Here is a 20950-nt window from a genome sequence, read left to right on the forward strand (position 1 = left end):
GCTACACCCTGTATATAGCCTCCACATTGACTCTGTACCGGTACCCCCTGCATATAGCCTCCACATTGACTCTGTACCAGTACCCCCTGTATATAGCCTCCACATTGACTCTGTACCAGTACCACCTGTATATAGCCTCCACATTGACTCTGCTACACCCTGTATATAGCCTCCACATTGACTCTGTACTGGTACCCCCTGTATATAGCCTCCACATTGACTCTGTACTGGTACCCCCTGTATATAGCCTCCACATTGACTCTGTACTGGTACCCCCTGTATATAGCCTCCACATTGACTCTGCTACACCCTGTATATAGCCTCCACATTGACTCTGTACTGGTACCCCCTGTATATAGCCTCCACATTGACTCTGTACTGGTACCCCCTGTATATAGCCTCCACATTGACTCTGTACTGGTACCCCCTGTATATAGCCTCCACATTGACTCTGTACTGGTACCCCTGTATATAGCCTCCACATTGACTCTGTACTGGTACCCCCTGTATATAGCCTCCACATTGACTCTGTACTGGTACCCCCTGTATATAGCCTCCACATTGACTCTGTACCGGTACCCCCTGTATATAGCCTCCACATTGACTCTGTACTGGTACCCCCTGTATATAGCCTCCACATTGACTCTGTACCGGTACCCCCTGTATATAGCCTCCACATTGACTCTGTACTGGTACCCCCTGTATATAGCCTCCACATTGACTCTGTACTGGTACCCCCTGTATATAGCCTCCACATTGACTCTGTACCCCCTGTATATAGCCTCCACATTGACTCTGTACCAGTACCACCTGTATATAGCCTCCACATTGACTCTGTACCAGTACCACCTGTATATAGCCTCCACATTGACTCTGTACTGGTACCCCCTGTATATAGCCTCCACATTGACTCTGTACCGGTACCCCCTGTATATAGCCTCCACATTGACTCTGGTACCCCCTGTATATAGCCTCCACATTGACTCTGGTACCCCCTGTACATAGCCTCCACATTGACTCTGGTACCCCCTGTATATAGCCTCCACATTGACTCTGGTACCCCCTGTATATAGCCTCCACATTGACTCTGTACCAGTACCCCCTGTATTTAGCCTCCACATTGACTCTGTACCAGTACCCCCTGTACATAGCCTCCACATTGACTCTGTACCGTAATACCCTGTATATAGCCTCCACATTGACTCTGTACCAGTACCCCCTGTATATAGCCTCCACATTGACTCTGTACCGTAATACCCTGTATATAGCCTCCACATTGACTCTGTACTGTAATACCCTGTATATAGCCTCCACATTGACTCTGTACCCCCTGTATATAGCCTCCACATTGACTCTGTACCCCCTGTATATAGCCTCCACATTGGCTCTGTACCCCCTGTATATAGCCTCCACATTGACTCTGTACCAGTACCCCCTGTATATATCCTCGACATTGACTCTGTACCCCCTGTATATAGCCTCCACATTGACTCTGTACCCCCTGTATATATCCTCCACATTGACTCTGCACCCCCTGTATATAACCTTCACATTGACTCTTTACCAGTACCCCCTGTATATAGCCTCCACATTGACTCTGGTACCCCCTGTATATAGCCTCCACATTGGCTCTGTACCCCCTGTATATAGCCTCCACATTGAATCTGTACCAGTACCCCCTGTATATAGCCTCCACATTGACTCTGTACCAGTACCCCCTGTATATAGCCTCCACATTGACTCTGTACCAGTACCCCCTGTATATATCCTCGACATTGACTCTGTACCCCCTGTATATAGCCTCCACATTGACTCTGTACCCCCTGTATATAGCCTCCACATTGACTCTGTACCCCCTGTATATAGCCTCCACATTGACTCTGTACCCCTGTATATAGCCTCCACATTGACTCTGTACCCCTGTATATAGCCTCCACATTGACTCTGTACCCCCTGTATATAGCCTCCCCATTGACTCAGTACCCCTGTATATAGCCTCCACATTGACTCTGGTACTCCCTGTATATAGCCTCCACATTGACTCAGTACCCCTGTATATAGCCTCCACATTGACTCTGTACCCCCTGTATATATCCTCCACATTGACTCTGTACCAGTACCCCCTGTATATAGCCTCCACATTGACTCTGTACCAGTACCCCCTGTATATAGCCTCCACATTGACTCTGTACCCCCTGTATATAGCCTCCACATTGACTCTGTACCCCTGTATATAGCCTCCACATTGACTCTGGTACCCCCTGTATTTAGCCTCCACATTGACTCTGTACCCCCTGTATATAGCCTCAACATTGAATCTGTACCAGTACCCCCTGTATTTAGCCTCCACATTGACTCTGGTACCCCCTGTATATAGCCTCCACATTGACTCTGTACCAGTACCCCCTGTATATATCCTCCACATTGACTCTGTACTGGTACCCCCTGTATATAGCCTCCATATTGACTCTGTACCATAATACCCTGTATATAGCCTCCACATTGACTCCGGTACCCCCTGTATATAGCCTCCACATTGACTCTGTACCAGTACCCCCTGTATATATCCTCCACATTGACTCTGTACTGGTACCCCCTGTATATAGCCTCCATATTGACTCTGTACCAGTTCCCCCTGTATATAGCCTCCACATTGACTCTGTACCAGTACCCCCTGTATATATCCTCCACATTGACTCTGTACTGGTACCCCCTGTATATAGCCTCCATATTGACTCTGTACCGTAATACCCTGTATATAGCCTCCACATTGACTCCGGTACCCCCTGTATATAGCCTCCACATTGACTCTGTACCAGTACCCCCTGTATATATCCTCCACATTGACTCTGTACTGGTACCCCCTGTATATAGCCTCCATATTGACTCTGTACCAGTTCCCCCTGTATATAGCCTCCACATTGACTCTGTACCAGTACCCCCTGTATATAGCCTCCACATTGACTCTGTACCAGTACCCCCTGTATATAGCCTCCACATTGACTCTGTACCAGTACCCCCCTGTATATAGCCTCCACATTGACTCTGTACCGTAATACCCTGTATATAGCCTCCACATTGACTCTGTACCAGTACCCCCTGTATATAGCCTCCACATTGACTCTGTACCGTAATACCCTGTATATAGCCTCCACATTGACTCCGGTACCCCCTGTATATAGCCTCCACATTGACTCTGTACCAGTACCCCACATGTATATATATAGCCTCCACATTGACTCTGTACCCCTGTATATAGCCCCACATTGACTCTGTACCCCCTATATAACCTCCACATTGACTCTGTACCAGTTCCCCCCCTGTATATAGCCTCCACATTGACTCTGTACCAGTACCCCTGTATATAGCCTCCACATTGACTCTGTACCAGTACCCCTGTATATAGCCTCCACATTGACTCTGTACCCCCTGTAATACCTCCACATTGACTCTATAGCCTCCACAATGACTCTGTACCAGTACCCCTGTATATAGCCTCCACATTGACTCTGTACCGTAATACCCTGTATATAGCCTCCACATTGACTCCGGTACCCCCTGTATATAGCCTCCACATTGACTCTGTACCAGAACCCCCTGTATATAGCCTCCACATTGACTCTGTACCCCCTGTATATAGCCTCCACATTGACTCTGTACCCCCTGTATATATCCTCCACATTGACTCTGTACCCCCTGTATATATCCTCCACATTGACTCTGTACCAGTACCCCCTGTATATAGCCTCCACATTGACTCTGTACCCCCTGTATATAGCCTCCACATTGACTCTGTACCCCCTGTATATAGCCTCCACATTGACTCTGTACCCCCTGTATATAGCCTCCACATTGACTCTGTACCCCCCTGTATATAGCCTCCACATTGACTCTGTACCCCCTGTATATAGCCTCCACATTGACTCTGTACCCCCTGTATATAGCCTCCACATTGACTCTGTACCCCTCCACATGTATATAGCCTCCACATTGACTCTGTAGTACCCCTGTATATAGCCTCCACATTGACTCAGTACCCCCTGTATATAGCCTCCACATTGACTCAGTACCCCCTGTATATAGCCTCCACATTGACTCAGTACCCCTGTATATAGCCTCCACATTGACTCTGTACCAGTACCCCCTGTATATATCCTCCACATTGACTCTGTACTGGTACCCCCTGTATATAGCCTCCATATTGACTCTGTACCAGTTCCCCTGACTATATAGCCTCCACATTGACTCTGTACCAGTACCCCCCCTGTATATATCCTCCACATTGACTCTGTACTGGCCTACCCCCCCCTGTATATAGCCTCCACATTGACTCTGTACCGTAATAGCCCTTGACTCAGTATATAGCCTCCACATTGACTCAGTACCCCTGTACCCCCTGTATATAGCCTCCACATTGACTCTGTACCAGTACCCCCTGTATATAGCCTCCACATTGACTCTGTACCTCCACATTGACTCTGTACCGTACCCCTGTATATAGCCTCCATATTGACTCTGTACCAGTTCCCCCTGTATATAGCCTCCACATTGACTCTGTACCAGTACCCCCTGTATATAGCCTCCACATTGACTCTGTACCAGTACCCCCTGTATATAGCCTCCACATTGACTCTGTACCAGTACCCCCTGTATATAGCCTCCACATTGACTCTGTACCGTAATACCCTGTATATAGCCTCCACAATGACTCTGTACCAGTACCCCCTGTATATAGCCTCCACATTGACTCTGTACCGTAATACCCTGTATATAGCCTCCACATTGACTCCGGTACCCCCTGTATATAGCCTCCACATTGACTCTGTACCAGAACCCCCTGTATATAGCCTCCACATTGACTCTGTACCCCCTGTATATAGCCTCCACATTGACTCTGTACCCCCTGTATATATCCTCCACATTGACTCTGTACCCCCTGTATATAACCTCCACATTGACTCTGTACCAGTACCCCCTGTATATAGCCTCCACATTGACTCTGTACCCCCTGTATATAGCCTCCACATTGACTCTGTACCCCCTTTATATAGCCTCCACATTGACTCTGGTACCCCCTGTATATAGCCTCCACATTGACTCTGTACCCCCTGTATATAGCCTCCACATTGACTCTGTACCCCCTGTATATAGCCTCCACATTGACTCTGCACCCCCTGTATATAGCCTCCACATTGACTCTGTACCCCCTGTATATAGCCTCCACATTTACTCAGTACCCCTGTATATAGCCTCCACATTGACTCAGTACCCCCTGTATATAGCCTCCACATTGACTCTGTACAGTACCCCCACATGTATATAGCCTCCACATTGACTCTGTACCCCTGTATATAGCCTCCACATTGACTCTGTACCCCCTGTATATAGCCTCCACATTGACTCTGTACTCCCTGTATATAGCCTCCACATTGACTCAGTACCCCTGTATATAGCCTCCCCATTGACTCAGTACCCCTGTATATAGCCTCCACATTGACTCTGTACCAGTACCCCCTGTATATAGCCTCCACATTGACTCTGTACCGGTACCCCCTGTATATAGCCTCCACATTGACTCTGTACCCCCCTGTATATAGCCTCCACATTGACTCTGTACCGTAATACCCTGTATATAGCCTCCACATTGACTCTGTACCCCCCCCTGTATATAGCCTCCACATTGACTCTGTACCAGTACCCCCTGTATATATCCTCCACATTGACTCTGTACTGGTACCCCCTGTATATAGCCTCCATATTGACTCTGTACCAGTTCCCCCTGTATATAGCCTCCACATTGACTCTGTACCAGTACCCCCTGTATATAGCCTCCACATTGACTCTGTACTGGTACCCCCTGTATATAGCCTCCATATTGACTCTGTACCGTAATACCCTGTATATAGCCTCCACATTGACTCTGGTACCCCCTGTATATAGCCTCCACATTGACTCTGTACCAGTACCCCTGTATATATCCTCCACATTGACTCTGTACTGGCCTCCACCCCCCCTGTATATAGCCTCCACATTGACTCTGTACCAGTTCCCCCTGTATATAGCCTCCACATTGACTCTGTACCAGTACCCCCCTGTATATAGCCTCCACATTGACTCTGTACCAGTACCCCCCTGTATATAGCCTCCACATTGACTCTGTACCGTAATACCCTGTATATAGCCTCCACATTGACTCTGTACCAGTACCCCCTGTATATAGCCTCCACATTGACTCTGTACCGTAATACCCTGTATATAGCCTCCACATTGACTCCGGTACCCCCTGTATATAGCCTCCACATTGACTCTGTACCAGAACCCCCTGTATATAGCCTCCACATTGACTCTGTACCCCCTGTATATAGCCTCCACATTGACTCTGTACCCCCTGTATATATCCTCCACATTGACTCTGTACCCCCTGTATATAACCTCCACATTGACTCTGTACCAGTACCCCCTGTATATAGCCTCCACATTGACTCTGTACCCCCTGTATATAGCCTCCACATTGACTCTGTACCCCCTTTATATAGCCTCCACATTGACTCTGGTACCCCCTGTATATAGCCTCCACATTGACTCTGTACCCCCTGTATATAGCCTCCACATTGACTCTGTACCCCCTGTATATAGCCTCCACATTGACTCTGCACCCCCTGTATATAGCCTCCACATTGACTCTGTACCCCCTGTATATAGCCTCCACATTTACTCAGTACCCCTGTATATAGCCTCCACATTGACTCAGTACCCCCTGTATATAGCCTCCACATTGACTCAGTACCCCCTGTATATAGCCTCCACATTGACTCAGTACCCCTGTATATAGCCTCCACATTGACTCTGTACCAGTACCCCCTGTATATATCCTCCACATTGACTCTGTACTGGTACCCCTGTATATAGCCTCCATATTGACTCTGTACCAGTTCCCCCTGTATATAGCCTCCACATTGACTCTGACTACCAGTACCCCTGTATATATCCTCCACATTGACTCTGTACTGGTACCCCTGTATATAGCCTCCATATTGACTCTGTACCGTAATACCCTGTATATAGCCTCCACATTGACTCTGTACCATACCCCCTGACTCTGTACCCCCTGTATAGCCTCCACATTGACTCTGTACCAGTACCCCCTGTATATATCCTCCACATTGACTCTGTACTGGTACCCCCTGTATATAGCCTCCATATTGACTCTGTACCAGTTCCCCCTGTATATAGCCTCCACATTGACTCTGTACCAGTACCCCCTGTATATAGCCTCCACATTGACTCTGTACCAGTACCCCCCCTGTATATAGCCTCCACATTGACTCTGTACCAGTACCCCTGTATATAGCCTCCACATTGACTCTGTACCGTAACACCCTGTATATAGCCTCCACATTGACTCTGTACCAGTACCCCTGTATATAGCCTCCACATTGACTCTGTACCGTAATACCCTGTATATAGCCTCCACATTGACTCTGTACCCCCTGTATATAGCCTCCACATTGACTCTGTACCAGAACCCCTGTATATAGCCTCCACATTGACTCTGTACCCCCTGTATATAGCCTCCACATTGACTCTGTACCCCCTGTATATATCCTCCACATTGACTCTGTACCCCCTGTATATAACCTCCACATTGACTCTGTACCAGTACCCCTGTATATAGCCTCCACATTGACTCTGTACCCCCTGTATATAGCCTCCACATTGACTCTGTACCCCCTTTATATAGCCTCCACATTGACTCTGGTACCCCCTGTATATAGCCTCCACATTGACTCTGTACCCCCTGTATATAGCCTCCACATTGACTCTGTACCCCCTGTATATAGCCTCCACATTGACTCTGCACCCCTGTATATAGCCTCCACATTGACTCTGTACCCCCTGTATATAGCCTCCACATTGACTCAGTACCCCTGTATATAGCCTCCACATTGACTCAGTACCCCCTGTATATAGCCTCCACATTGACTCTGTACTGGTAGTACCCCTGTATATAGCCTCCACATTGACTCAGTACCCCTGTATATAGCCTCCACATTGACTCTGTACCCCCTGTATATAGCCTCCACATTGACTCTGTACTCCCCTGTATATAGCCTCCACATTGACTCTGTACCCCTGTATATAGCCTCCACATTGACTCTGTACCCCTGTATATAGCCTCCACATTGACTCTGTACCAGTACCCCTGTATATAGCCTCCACATTGACTCTGTACCAGTACCCCTGTATATAGCCTCCACATTGACTCTGTACCGTAACACCCTGTATATAGCCTCCACATTGACTCTGTACCCCCTAACACCCTGTATATAGCCTCCACATTGACTCTGTATCAGTACCCCTGTATATAGCCTCCACATTGACTCTGTACCGTAATACCCTGTATATAGCCTCCACATTGACTCTGTACCAGTACCCCCTGTATATAGCCTCCACATTGACTCTGTACCGTAATACCCTGTATATAGCCTCCACATTGACTCTGGTACCCCCTGTATATAGCCTCCACATTGACTCTGTACCAGTACCCCATTGACTGTATATAGCCTCCACATTGACTCTGTACCCCTGTATATAGCCTCCACATTGACTCTGTACCCCCTGTATATATCCTCCACATTGACTCTGTACCCCTGTATATAACCTCCACATTGACTCTGTACCAGTACCCCCTGTATATAGCCTCCACATTGACTCTGTACCCCCTGTATATAGCCTCCACATTGACTCTGTACCCCCTTATATAGCCTCCACATTGACTCTGGTACCCCCTGTATATAGCCTCCACATTGACTCTGTACCCCCTGTATATAGCCTCCACATTGACTCTGTACCCCCTGTATATATCCTCCACATTGACTCTGTACCCCCTGTATATAACCTCCACATTGACTCTGTACCAGTACCCCTGTATATAGCCTCCACATTGACTCTGTACCCCCTGTATATAGCCTCCACATTGACTCTGTACCCCCTTTATATAGCCTCCACATTGACTCTGGTACCCCTGTATATAGCCTCCACATTGACTCTGTACCCCCTGTATATAGCCTCCACATTGACTCTGTACCCCCTGTATATAGCCTCCACATTGACTCTGCACCCCCTGTATATAGCCTCCACATTGACTCTGTACCCCCTGTATATAGCCTCCACATTGACTAAGTACCCCTGTATATAGCCTCCACATTGACTCAGTACCCCCTGTATATAGCCTCCACATTGACTCAGTACCCCCTGTATATAGCCTCCACATTGACTCAGTACCCCTGTATATAGCCTCCACATTGACTCTGTACCCCCTGTATATAGCCTCCACATTGACTCTGTACTCCCTGTATATAGCCTCCACATTGACTCAGTACCCCTGTATATAGCCTCCCCATTGACTCAGTACCCCTGTATATAGCCTCCACATTGACTCTGTACCAGTACCCCCTGTATATAGCCTCCACATTGACTCTGTACCGGTACCCCCTGTATATAGCCTCCACATTGACTCTGTACCGTAACACCCTGTATATAGCCTCCACATTGACTCTGTACCGTAACACCCTGTATATAGCCTCCACATTGACTCTGTACCAGTACCCCCTGTATATAGCCTCCACATTGACTCTGTACCGTAATACCCTGTATATAGCCTCCACATTGACTCTGTACCAGTACCCCCTGTATATAGCCTCCACATTGACTCTGTACCGTAATACCCTGTATATAGCCTCCACATTGACTCCGGTACCCCCTGTATATAGCCTCCACATTGACTCTGTACCAGTACCCCCTGTATATAGCCTCCACATTGACTCTGTACCCCCTGTATATAGCCTCCACATTGACTCTGTACCCCCTGTATATATCCTCCACATTGACTCTGTACCCCCTGTATATATCCTCCACATTGACTCTGTACCAGTACCCCCTGTATATAGCCTCCACATTGACTCTGTACCCCCTGTATATAGCCTCCACATTGACTCTGTACCCCCTTTATATAGCCTCCACATTGACTCTGGTACCCCCTGTATATAGCCTCCACATTTACTCAGTACCCCTGTATATAGCCTCCACATTGACTCAGTACCCCCTGTATATAGCCTCCACATTGACTCAGTACCCCCTGTATATAGCCTCCACATTGACTCAGTACCCCTGTATTTAGCCTCCACATTGACTCTGTACCAGTACCCCCTGTACATAGCCTCCACATTGACTCTGTACCGTAATACCCTGTATATAGCCTCCACATTGACTCTGTACCAGTACCCCCTGTATATAGCCTCCACATTGACTCTGTACCGTAATACCCTGTATATAGCCTCCACATTGACTCTGTACCCCCTGTATATAGCCTCCACATTGACTCTTTACCCCCTGTATATATCCTCCACATTGACTCTGTACCCCCTGTATATAACCTCCACATTGACTCTGTACCAGTACCCCCTGTATATAGCCTCCACATTGACTCTGTACCCCCTGTATATAGCCTCCACATTGACTCTGTACCCCCTTTATATAGCCTCCACATTGACTCTGGTACCCCCTGTATATAGCCTCCACATTGACTCTGTACCCCCTGTATATAGCCTCCACATTGACTCTGTACCCCCTGTATATATCCTCCACATTGACTCTGCACCCCCTGTATATAACCTTCACATTGACTCTTTACCAGTACCCCCTGTATATAGCCTCCACATTGACTCTGTACCCCCTGTATATAGCCTCCACATTGACTCTGTACCCCCTGTATATAGCCTCCACATTGACTCTGGTACCCCCTGTATATAGCCTCCACATTGACTCTGTACCCCCTGTATATAGCCTCCACATTGACTCTGTACCCCCTGTATATAGCCTCCCCATTGACTCAGTACCCCTGTATATAGCCTCCACATTGACTCTGGTACTCCCTGTATATAGCCTCCACATTGACTCAGTACCCCTGTATATAGCCTCCACATTGACTCTGTACCCCCTGTATATATCCTCCACATTGACTCTGTACCAGTACCCCCTGTATATAGCCTCCACATTGACTCTGTACCAGTACCCCCTGTATATAGCCTCCACATTGACTCTGTACCCCCTGTATATAGCCTCCACATTGACTCTGTACCCCCTGTATATAGCCTCCACATTGACTCTGGTACCCCCTGTATTTAGCCTCCACATTGACTCTGTACCCCCTGTATATAGCCTCCACATTGAATCTGTACCAGTACCCCCTGTATATAGCCTCCACATTGACTCTGTACCAGTACCCCCTGTATATAGCCTCCACATTGACTCTGTACCCCCTGTATATAGCCTCCACATTGACTCTGTACCCCCTGTATATAGCCTCCACATTGACTCTGGTACCCCCTGTATTTAGCCTCCACATTGACTCTGTACCCCCTGTATATAGCCTCCACATTGAATCTGTACCAGTACCCCCTGTATTTAGCCTCCACATTGACTCTGGTACCCCCTGTATATAGCCTCCACATTGACTCTGTACCATAATACCCTGTATATAGCCTCCACATTGACTCCGGTACCCCCTGTATATAGCCTCCACATTGACTCTGTACCAGTACCCCCTGTATATATCCTCCACATTGACACTGTACTGGTACCCCCTGTATATAGCCTCCATATTGACTCTGTACCAGTTCCCCCTGTATATAGCCTCCACATTGACTCTGTACCAGTACCCCCTGTATATAGCCTCCACATTGACTCTGTACCAGTACCCCCTGTATATAGCCTCCACATTGACTCTGTACCGGTACCCCCTGTATATAGCCTCCACATTGACTCTGTACTGTAACACCCTGTATATAGCCTCCACATTGACTCTGTACCGTAACACCCTGTATATAGCCTCCACATTGATTCTGTACCGGTACCCCCTGTATATAGCCTCCACATTGACTCTGTACTGGTACCCCCTGTATATAGCCTCCACATTGACTCTGTACTGGTACCCCCTGTATATAGCCTCCACATTGACTCTGTACTGGTACCCCCTGTATATAGCCTCCACATTGACTCTGTACCGGTACCCCCTGTATATAGCCTCCACATTGACTCTGTACTGGTACCCCCTGTATATAGCCTCCACATTGACTCTGGTACCCCCTGTATATAGCCTCCACATTGACTCTGTACTGGTACCCCCTGTATATAGCCTCCACATTGACTCTGGTACTCCCTGTATATAGCCTCCACATTGACTCTGGTACCCCCTGTATATAGCCTCCACATTGACTCTGTACTGGTACCCCCTGTATATAGCCTCCACATTGACTCTGGTACCCCCTGTATATAGCCTCCACATTGACTCTGTACTGGTACCCCCTGTATATAGCCTCCACATTGACTCTGGTACTCCCTGTATATAGCCTCCACATTGACTCTGGTACCCCCTGTATATAGCCTCCACATTGACTCTGGTACCCCCTGTATATAGCCTCCACATTGACTCAGTACCCCCTGTATATAGCCTCCACATTGACTCTGTACTGGTACCCCCTGTATATAGCCTCCACATTGACTCTGTACTGGTACCCCTGTATATAGCCTCCACATTGACTCTGTACCGGTACCCCCTGTATATAGCCTCCACATTGACTCTGTACTGGTACCCCCTGTATATAGCCTCCACATTGACTCTGGTACCCCCTGTATATAGCCTCCACATTGACTCTGTACTGGTACCCCCTGTATATAGCCTCCACATTGACTCTGGTACTCCCTGTATATAGCCTCCACATTGACTCTGGTACCCCCTGTATATAGCCTCCACATTGACTCTGTACTGGTACCCCCTGTATATAGCCTCCACATTGACTCTGGTACCCCCTGTATATAGCCTCCACATTGACTCTGTACTGGTACCCCCTGTATATAGCCTCCACATTGACTCTGGTACTCCCTGTATATAGCCTCCACATTGACTCTGGTACCCCCTGTATATAGCCTCCACATTGACTCTGGTACCCCCTGTATATAGCCTCCACATTGACTCTGTACCGGTACCCCCTGTATATAGCCTCCACATTGACTCTGGTACCCCCTGTATATAGCCTCCACATTGACTCTGTACTGGTACCCCCTGTATATAGCCTCCACATTGACTCTGGTACTCCCTGTATATAGCCTCCACATTGACTCTGGTACCCCCTGTATATAGCCTCCACATTGACTCTGTACCCCCTGTATATAGTCTCCACATTGACTCTGGTACCCCCTGTATATAGCCTCCACATTGACTCTGTACCCCCTGTATATAGCCTCCACATTGACTCTGTACTGGTACCCCCTGTATATAGCCTCCACATTGACTCTGGTACCCCCTGTATATAGCCTCCACATTGACTCTGTACCCCCTGTATATAGCCTCCACATTGACTCTGTACTGGTACACCCTGTATATAGCCTCCACATTGACTCTGGTACCCCCTGTATATAGCCTCCACATTGACTCTGTACCCCCTGTATATAGCCTCCACATTGACTCTGTACTCCCTGTATTTAGCCTCTTATTGTTATTTTATTGTGTTACTTTTTATTATTTTTTACTTTAGTTTATTTGGTAAATATTTTCTTAACTCTTCTTGAACTGCACTGTTGGTTAAGGGCGTGTAGGTAAGCATTTCACGGTAAGGTCTGCACATGTTGTATTCGGAGCATGTGACAAAGTTTGATTTGAAATTAATTGAATATCTGTGATTACTACACTGAGTCTATGGAGCAGTTCTCATATCTACCAGCAGAGGGCAGGAGAACAACTCATGGCATCACAGTCGGATTCTGGCTTGTAGCTCTACTGTGATGCTGCACCATAGTTCAAAATGCCGATCAGTTTCCGGGAAGATTTAGTAACTCTACACAGTTCCTATAGAAAGATTAACTTAAGGGCCCCCCGAGTGGTGCAGCAGTCTAAGGCACTGCACTGCACCGCAGTGCTTAAGGTGTCACCACAGACCCTGGTTTGATCCCAGGCTGTCACAACCGGCGGTCAACATATGGTGGAGAACAATTGGCCCATCGTTGTCTGGGTTATGGGAGGGTTCGGTCGGGGGGGCTTTACATGTCTCGCGGCGCTCTAGCGCCACCTTGTGGCATGCCGGGCGCCTGCAGGCTGACTTCGGTTGTCAGTTTAACAGGGTTTCCTCCAACACATTGGTGCAGGTGGTTTCGGGGTTAAGCGGGTGGATGTTAAGGAACGTGGTTTGGCGGGTAATGTTTCGGAGGATGCATGACTCGACCTTCACCTCTCCTGAGCCCTCCAGGGAGTTGCAGTGATGAGGGAGAAAAAGGGTGTAAAAAATTATATGAGCAAATTCAAGTCAAAGTATCCAACTAAACCTGTTCTAACTAGATACTCACCTGAATGTCTGTCTTTCTAGATAATAGATAAGGGTAAGAGGGATCCATCGGAGGAGATTGAGATTCTGATGAGATACGCACAACATCCCAACATCATCACACTCAAAGATGTAAGTACTGTTTCCCAAACTGTTACATTTACATTTGAGTAATTTAGCAGATGCTCTTATTTAGAGTGACTTCTAGTTAGTGCATTCATCTTAAAATGGCTAGGTCCCGTGTGGAAATGTATCCCCTCACTACTGTAAGTTGCTCTGGTTTAGAGTGACTTCTAGTTAGTGCATTCATCTTAAAATGGCTAGGTCCCGTGTGGAAATGTATCCCCTCACTACTGTAAGTTGCTCTGGTTTAGAGTGTCTCTAAAGGACAAATGTAAGTGTAGGTGGGACAACCACATATCACAGTCACCAAGGACAGAGAGACTGGTAACAAGTAGCTATCACCAAGGACAGAGAGACTGGTAACAAGTAGCTATCACCAAGGACAGAGAGACTGGTAACAAGTAGCTATCACCAAGGACAGAGAGAAAGGTAACAAGTAGCTATCACCAAGGACAGAGAGACTGGTAACAAGTAGCTATCACCAAGGACAGAGAGACTGGTAACAAGTAGCTATCACCAAGGACAGAGAGAAAGGTAACAAGTAGCTATCACCAAGGACAGAGAGACTGGTAACAAGTAGCTATCACCAAGGACAGAGAGAAAGGTAACAAGTAGCTATCACCAAGGACAGAGAGACTGGTAACAAGTAGCTATCACCAAGGACAGAGAGACTGGTAACAAGTAGCTATCACCAAGGACAGAGAGACTGGTAACAAGTAGCTATCACCAAGGACATCACCAAGGACAGAGAGACTGGTAACAAGTAGCTATCACCAAGGACAGAGAGACTGGTAACAAGTAGCTATCACCAAGGACAGAGAGACTGGTAACAAGTAGCTATCACCAAGGACAGAGAGACTGGTAACAAGTAGCTATCACCAAGGACAGAGAGACTGGTAACAAGTAGCTATCACCAAGGACAGAGAGACTGGTAACAAGTAGCTATCACCAAGGACAGAGAGAAAGGTAACAAGTAGCTATCACCAAGGACAGAGAGACTGGTAACAAGTAGCTATCACCAAGGACAGAGAGAAAGGTAACAAGTAGCTATCACCAAGGACAGAGAGACTGGTAACAAGTAGCTATCACCAAGGACAGAGAGACTGGTAACAAGTAGCTATCACCAAGGACAGAGAGAAAGGTAACAAGTAGCTATCACCAAGGACAGAGAGACTGGTAACAAGTAGCTATCACCAAGGACAGAGAGAAAGGTAACAAGTAGCTATCACCAAGGACAGAGAGAAAGGTAACAAGTAGCTATCACCAAGGACAGAGAGACTGGTAGAAAGGTAACAAGTAGCTATCACCAAGGACAGAGAGAAAGGTAACAAGTAGCTATCACCAAGGACAGAGAGACTGGTAACAAGTAGCTATCACCAAGGACAGAGAGAAAGGTAACAAGTAGCTATCACCAAGGACAGAGAGACTGGTAACAAGTAGCTATCACCAAGGACAGAGAGAATGGTAACAAGTAGCTATCACCAAGGACAGAGAGACTGGTAACAAGTAGCTATCACCAAGGACAGAGAGACTGGTAACAAGTAGCTATCACCAAGGACAGAGAGAAAGGTAACAAGTAGCTATCACCAAGGACAGAGAGACTGGTAACAAGTAGCTATCACCAAGGACAGAGAGACTGGTAACAAGTAGCTATCACCAAGGACAGAGAAAAAGGTAACAAGTAGCTATCACCAAGGACAGAGACACTGGTAACAAGTAGCTATCACCAAGGACAGAGAGACTGGTAACAAGTAGCTATCACCAAGGACAGAGAGACTGGTAACAAGTAGCTATCACCAAGGACAGAGAGACTGGTAACAAGTAGCTATCACCAAGGACAGAGAGACTGGTAACAAGTAGCTATCACCAAGGACAGAGAAAAAGGTAACAAGTAGCTATCACCAAGGACAGAGAGACTGGTAACAAGTAGCTATCACCAAGGACAGAGAGAAAGGTAACAAGTAGCTATCACCAAGGACAGAGAGACTGGTAACAAGTAGCTATCACCAAGGACAGAGAGACTGGTAACAAGGTAACAAGTAGCTATCACCAAGGACAGAGAGACTGGTAACAAGTAGCTATCACCAAGGACAGAGAGACTGGTAACAAGTAGCTATCACCAAGGACAGAGAGACTGGTAACAAGTAGCTATCACCAAGGACAGAGAGACTGGTAACAAGTAGCTATCACCAAGGACAGAGAGACTGGTAACAAGTAGCTATCACCAAGGACAGAGAGAAAAGGTAACAAGTAGCTATCACCAAGGACAGAGAGACTGGTAACAAGTAGCTATCACCAAGGACAGAGAGAAAGGTAACAAGTAGCTATCACCAAGGACAGAGAGACTGGTAACAAGTAGCTATCACCAAGGACAGAGAGAAAGGTAACAAGTAGCTATCACCAAGGACAGAGAGACTGGTAACAAGTAGCTATCACCAAGGACAGAGAGAAAGGTAACAAGTAGCTATCACCAAGGACAGAGAGACTGGTAACAAGTAGCTATCACCAAGGACAGAGAGAACAAGGTAACAAGTAGCTATCACCAAGGACAGAGAGAAAGGTAACAAGTAGCTATCACCAAGGACAGAGAGAAAGGTAACAAGTAGCTATCACCAAGGACAGAGAGAAAGGTAACAAGTAGCTATCACCAAGGACAGAGAGACTGGTAACAAGTAGCTATCACCAAGGACAGAGAGAATGGTAACAAGTAGCTATCACCAAGGACAGAGAGACTGGTAACAAGTAGCTATCACCAAGGACAGAGAGAAAGGTAACAAGTAGCTATCACCAAGGACAGAGAGAAAGGTAACAAGTAGCTATCACCAAGGACAGAGAGAAAGGTAACAAGTAGCTATCACCAAGGACAGAGAGAAAGGTAACAAGTAGCTATCACCAAGGACAGAGAGACTGGTAACAAGTAGCTATCACCAAGGACAGAGAGAAAGGTAACAAGTAGCTATCACCAAGGACAGAGAGACTGGTAACAAGTAGCTATCACCAAGGACAGAGAGAAAGGTAACAAGTAGCTATCACCAAGGACAGAGAGAAAGGTAACAAGTAGCTATCACCAAGGACAGAGAGAAAGGTAACAAGGCTATCACCAAGGACAGAGAAAAGGTAACAAGTAGCTATCACCAAGGACAGAGAGAAAGGTAACAAGTAGCTATCACCAAGGACAGAGAGACTGGTAACAAGTAGCTATCACCAAGGACAGAGAGAATGGTAACAAGTAGCTATCACCAAGGACAGAGAGAACAAGTAGCTATCACCAAGGACAGAGAGACTGGTAACAAGTAGCTATCACCAAGGACAGAGAGAAAGGTAACAAGTAGCTATCACCAAGGACAGAGAGACTGGTAACAAGTAGCTATCACCAAGGACAGAGAGAAAGGTAACAAGTAGCTATCACCAAGGACAGAGAGAAAGGCTATCACCAAGGACAGAGGAAAGGTAACAAGTAGCTATCACCAAGGACAGAGAGAAAGGTAACAAGTAGCTATCACCAAGGACAGAGAGAAAGGTAACAAGTAGGACAGAGAGACTGGTAACAAGTAGCTATCACCAAGGACAGAGAGAAAGGTAACAAGTAGCTATCACCAAGGACAGAGAGACTGGTAACAAGTAGCTATCACCAAGGACAGAGAGAAAGGTAACAAGTAGCTATCACCAAGGACAGAGAGAAAGGTAACAAGTAGCTATCACCAAGGACAGAGAGAAAGGTAACAAGTAGCTATCACCAAGGACAGAGAGACTGGTAACAAGTAGCTATCACCAAGGACAGAGAGACTGGTAACAAGTAGCTATCACCAAGGACAGAGAGAAAGGTAACAAGTAGCTATCACCAAGGACAGAGAGACTGGTAACAAGTAGCTATCACCAAGGACAGAGAGAAAGGTAACAAGTAGCTATCACCAAGGACAGAGAGACTGGTAACAAGTAGCTATCACCAAGGACAGAGAGAAAGGTAACAAGTAGCTATCACCAAGGACAGAGAGACTGGTAACAAGTAGCTATCACCAAGGACAGAGAGAAAGGTAACAAGTAGCTATCACCAAGGACAGAGAGACTGGTAACAAGTAGCTATCACCAAGGACAGAGAGACTGGTAACAAGTAGCTATCACCAAGGACAGAGAGACTGGTAACAAGTAGCTATCACCAAGGACAGAGAAAAAGGTAACAAGTAGCTATCACCAAGGACAGAGAGAAAGGCTATCACAACAGAGTAAGGTAACAAGTAGCTATCACCAAGGACAGAGAGAAAGGTAACAAGTAGCTATCACCAAGGACAGAGAGAAAGGTAACAAGTAGCTATCACCAAGGACAGAGAGAAAGGTAACAAGTAGCTATCACCAAGGACAGAGAGAAAGCTACTTGTTACCTATCACCAAGGACAGAGAGACTGGTAACAAGTAGCTATCACCAAGGACAGAGAGAATGGTAACAAGTAGCTATCACCAAGGACAGAGAGACTGGTAACAAGTAGCTATCACCAAGGACAGAGAGAAAGGTAACAAGTAGCTATCACCAAGGACAGAGAGAAAGGTAACAAGTAGCTATCACCAAGGACAGAGAGAAAGGTAACAAGTAGCTATCACCAAGGACAGAGAGACTGGTAACAAGTAGCTATCACCAAGGACAGAGAGACTGGTAACAAGTAGCTATCACCAAGGACAGAGAGACTGGTAACAAGTAGCTATCACCAAGGACAGAGAGACTGGTAACAAGTAGCTATCACCAAGGACAGAGAGACTGGTAACAAGTAGCTATCACCAAGGACAGAGAAAAAGGTAACAAGTAGCTATCACCAAGGACAGAGAGACTGGTAACAAGTAGCTATCACCAAGGACAGAGAGAAAGGTAACAAGTAGCTATCACCAAGGACAGAGAGAAAGGTAACAAGTAGCTATCACCAAGGACAGAGAGACTGGTAACAAGTAGCTATCACCAAGGACAGAGAGACTGGTAACAAGTAGCTATCACCAAGGACAGAGAGACTGGTAACAAGTAGCTATCACCAAGGACAGAGAGACTGGTAACAAGTAGCTATCACCAAGGACAGAGAGACTGGTAACAAGTAGCTATCACCAAGGACAGAGAAAAAGGTAACAAGTAGCTATCACCAAGGACAGAGAGAAAGGTAACAAGTAGCTATCACCAAGGACAGAGAGACTGGTAACAAGTAGCTATCACCAAGGACAGAGAGAAAGGTAGGAGAACAGAGACCTGGAGGGGGTTACAGTGAGATTAGTAGGAGAACAGAGACCTGGAGGGGGTTAAAGTGAGATTAGTAGGAGAACAGAGACCTGGAGACCTGGAGGTGGGGGGGGTTACAGTGAGATTAGTAGGAGAGCAGAGACCTGGAGGGGCGAGGGGTTACAGTGAGATTAGTAGGAGAGCAGAGACCTGGAGGGGGTTACAGTGAGATTAGTAGGAGAGCAGAGACCTGGAGGGGGAGGGGGTTACAATGAGATTAGTAGGAGAACAGAGACCTGGAGGGGGTTATAGTGAGATTAGTAGGAGAACAGAGACCTGGAGGGGTTACAGTGAGATTAGTAGGAGAGCAGAGACCTGGAGGAGGGTTACAGTGAGATTAGTAGGAGAACAGAGACCTGAGGGGGTCACAGTGAGATTAGTAGGAGAACAGAGACCTGGGGGGGGGTTATAGTGAGATTATATATATATATATATATATATATATATATATATGTTTAGGAGATCCAAAGCGACTTACAGTCAGTGTGCATACATTCTGGTATGGGTGGTCCCGGGATCGAACCCACTACCCTGGCGTTAGATGCTCTAGAGCTAGAAGGACCAGAAGGAGAAGGAGAACAGAGACCTGGGGGGGGGGTCACAGTGAGATTAGTAGGAGAACAGAGACCTGGAGGGGGTCACAGTGAGATTAGTAGGCGAACAGAGACCTGGAGGGGGTTACAGTGAGATTGGTAGGAGAACAGAGACCTGGAGGGGGTTACAGTGAGATTAGTAGGAGAACAGAGACCTGGAGGGGGGGTCACAGTGAGATTAGTAGGAGAACAGAGACCTGGAGGGGGTTACAGTGAGATTAGTAGGAGAACAGAGACCTGGAGGGGGTCACAGTGAGATTAGTAGGAGAACAGAGACCTGGAGGGGGGTTACAGTGAGATTAGTAGGAGAACAGAGACCTGGAGGGGGTTACAGTGAGATTAGTAGGAGAACAGAGACCTGGAGGGGGTCACAGTGAGATTAGTAGGGGTACAGAGACCTGGGGGGGGGGGTTACAGTGAGATTAGTAGGAGAACAGAGACCTGGAGGGGGTTACAGTGAGATTAGTAGGAGAAAGAGACCTGGAGGGGGTTACTGTGAGATTAGTAGGAGAGCAGAGACCTGGAGGGGGTTACAGTGAGATTAGTAGGAGAACAGAGACCTGGAGGGGGTTACAGTGAGATTAGTAGGAGAACAGAGACCT

At 47.0% G+C, this 20950-nt stretch overlaps 1 protein-coding gene across 1 annotated transcript in view; it reads left to right on the forward strand.

Moving 5' to 3' along the window:
• The window catches only part of rps6kal (ribosomal protein S6 kinase a, like), a 144068-nt gene that overhangs the window by 47492 nt on the left and 75626 nt on the right, over window positions 1–20950 (forward strand). Inside the window, exon 15 of the mRNA XM_046296269.1 lies at window positions 14421–14510. Coding sequence (XP_046152225.1) covers window positions 14421–14510 — 90 coding nt within the window. The remainder of the gene's footprint in view (window positions 1–14420; window positions 14511–20950) is intronic.

Source organism: Oncorhynchus gorbuscha, linkage group LG13 (genome assembly GCF_021184085.1).
Source record: "Oncorhynchus gorbuscha isolate QuinsamMale2020 ecotype Even-year linkage group LG13, OgorEven_v1.0, whole genome shotgun sequence".
NCBI classification, from domain to species: domain Eukaryota; kingdom Metazoa; phylum Chordata; class Actinopteri; order Salmoniformes; family Salmonidae; genus Oncorhynchus; species Oncorhynchus gorbuscha.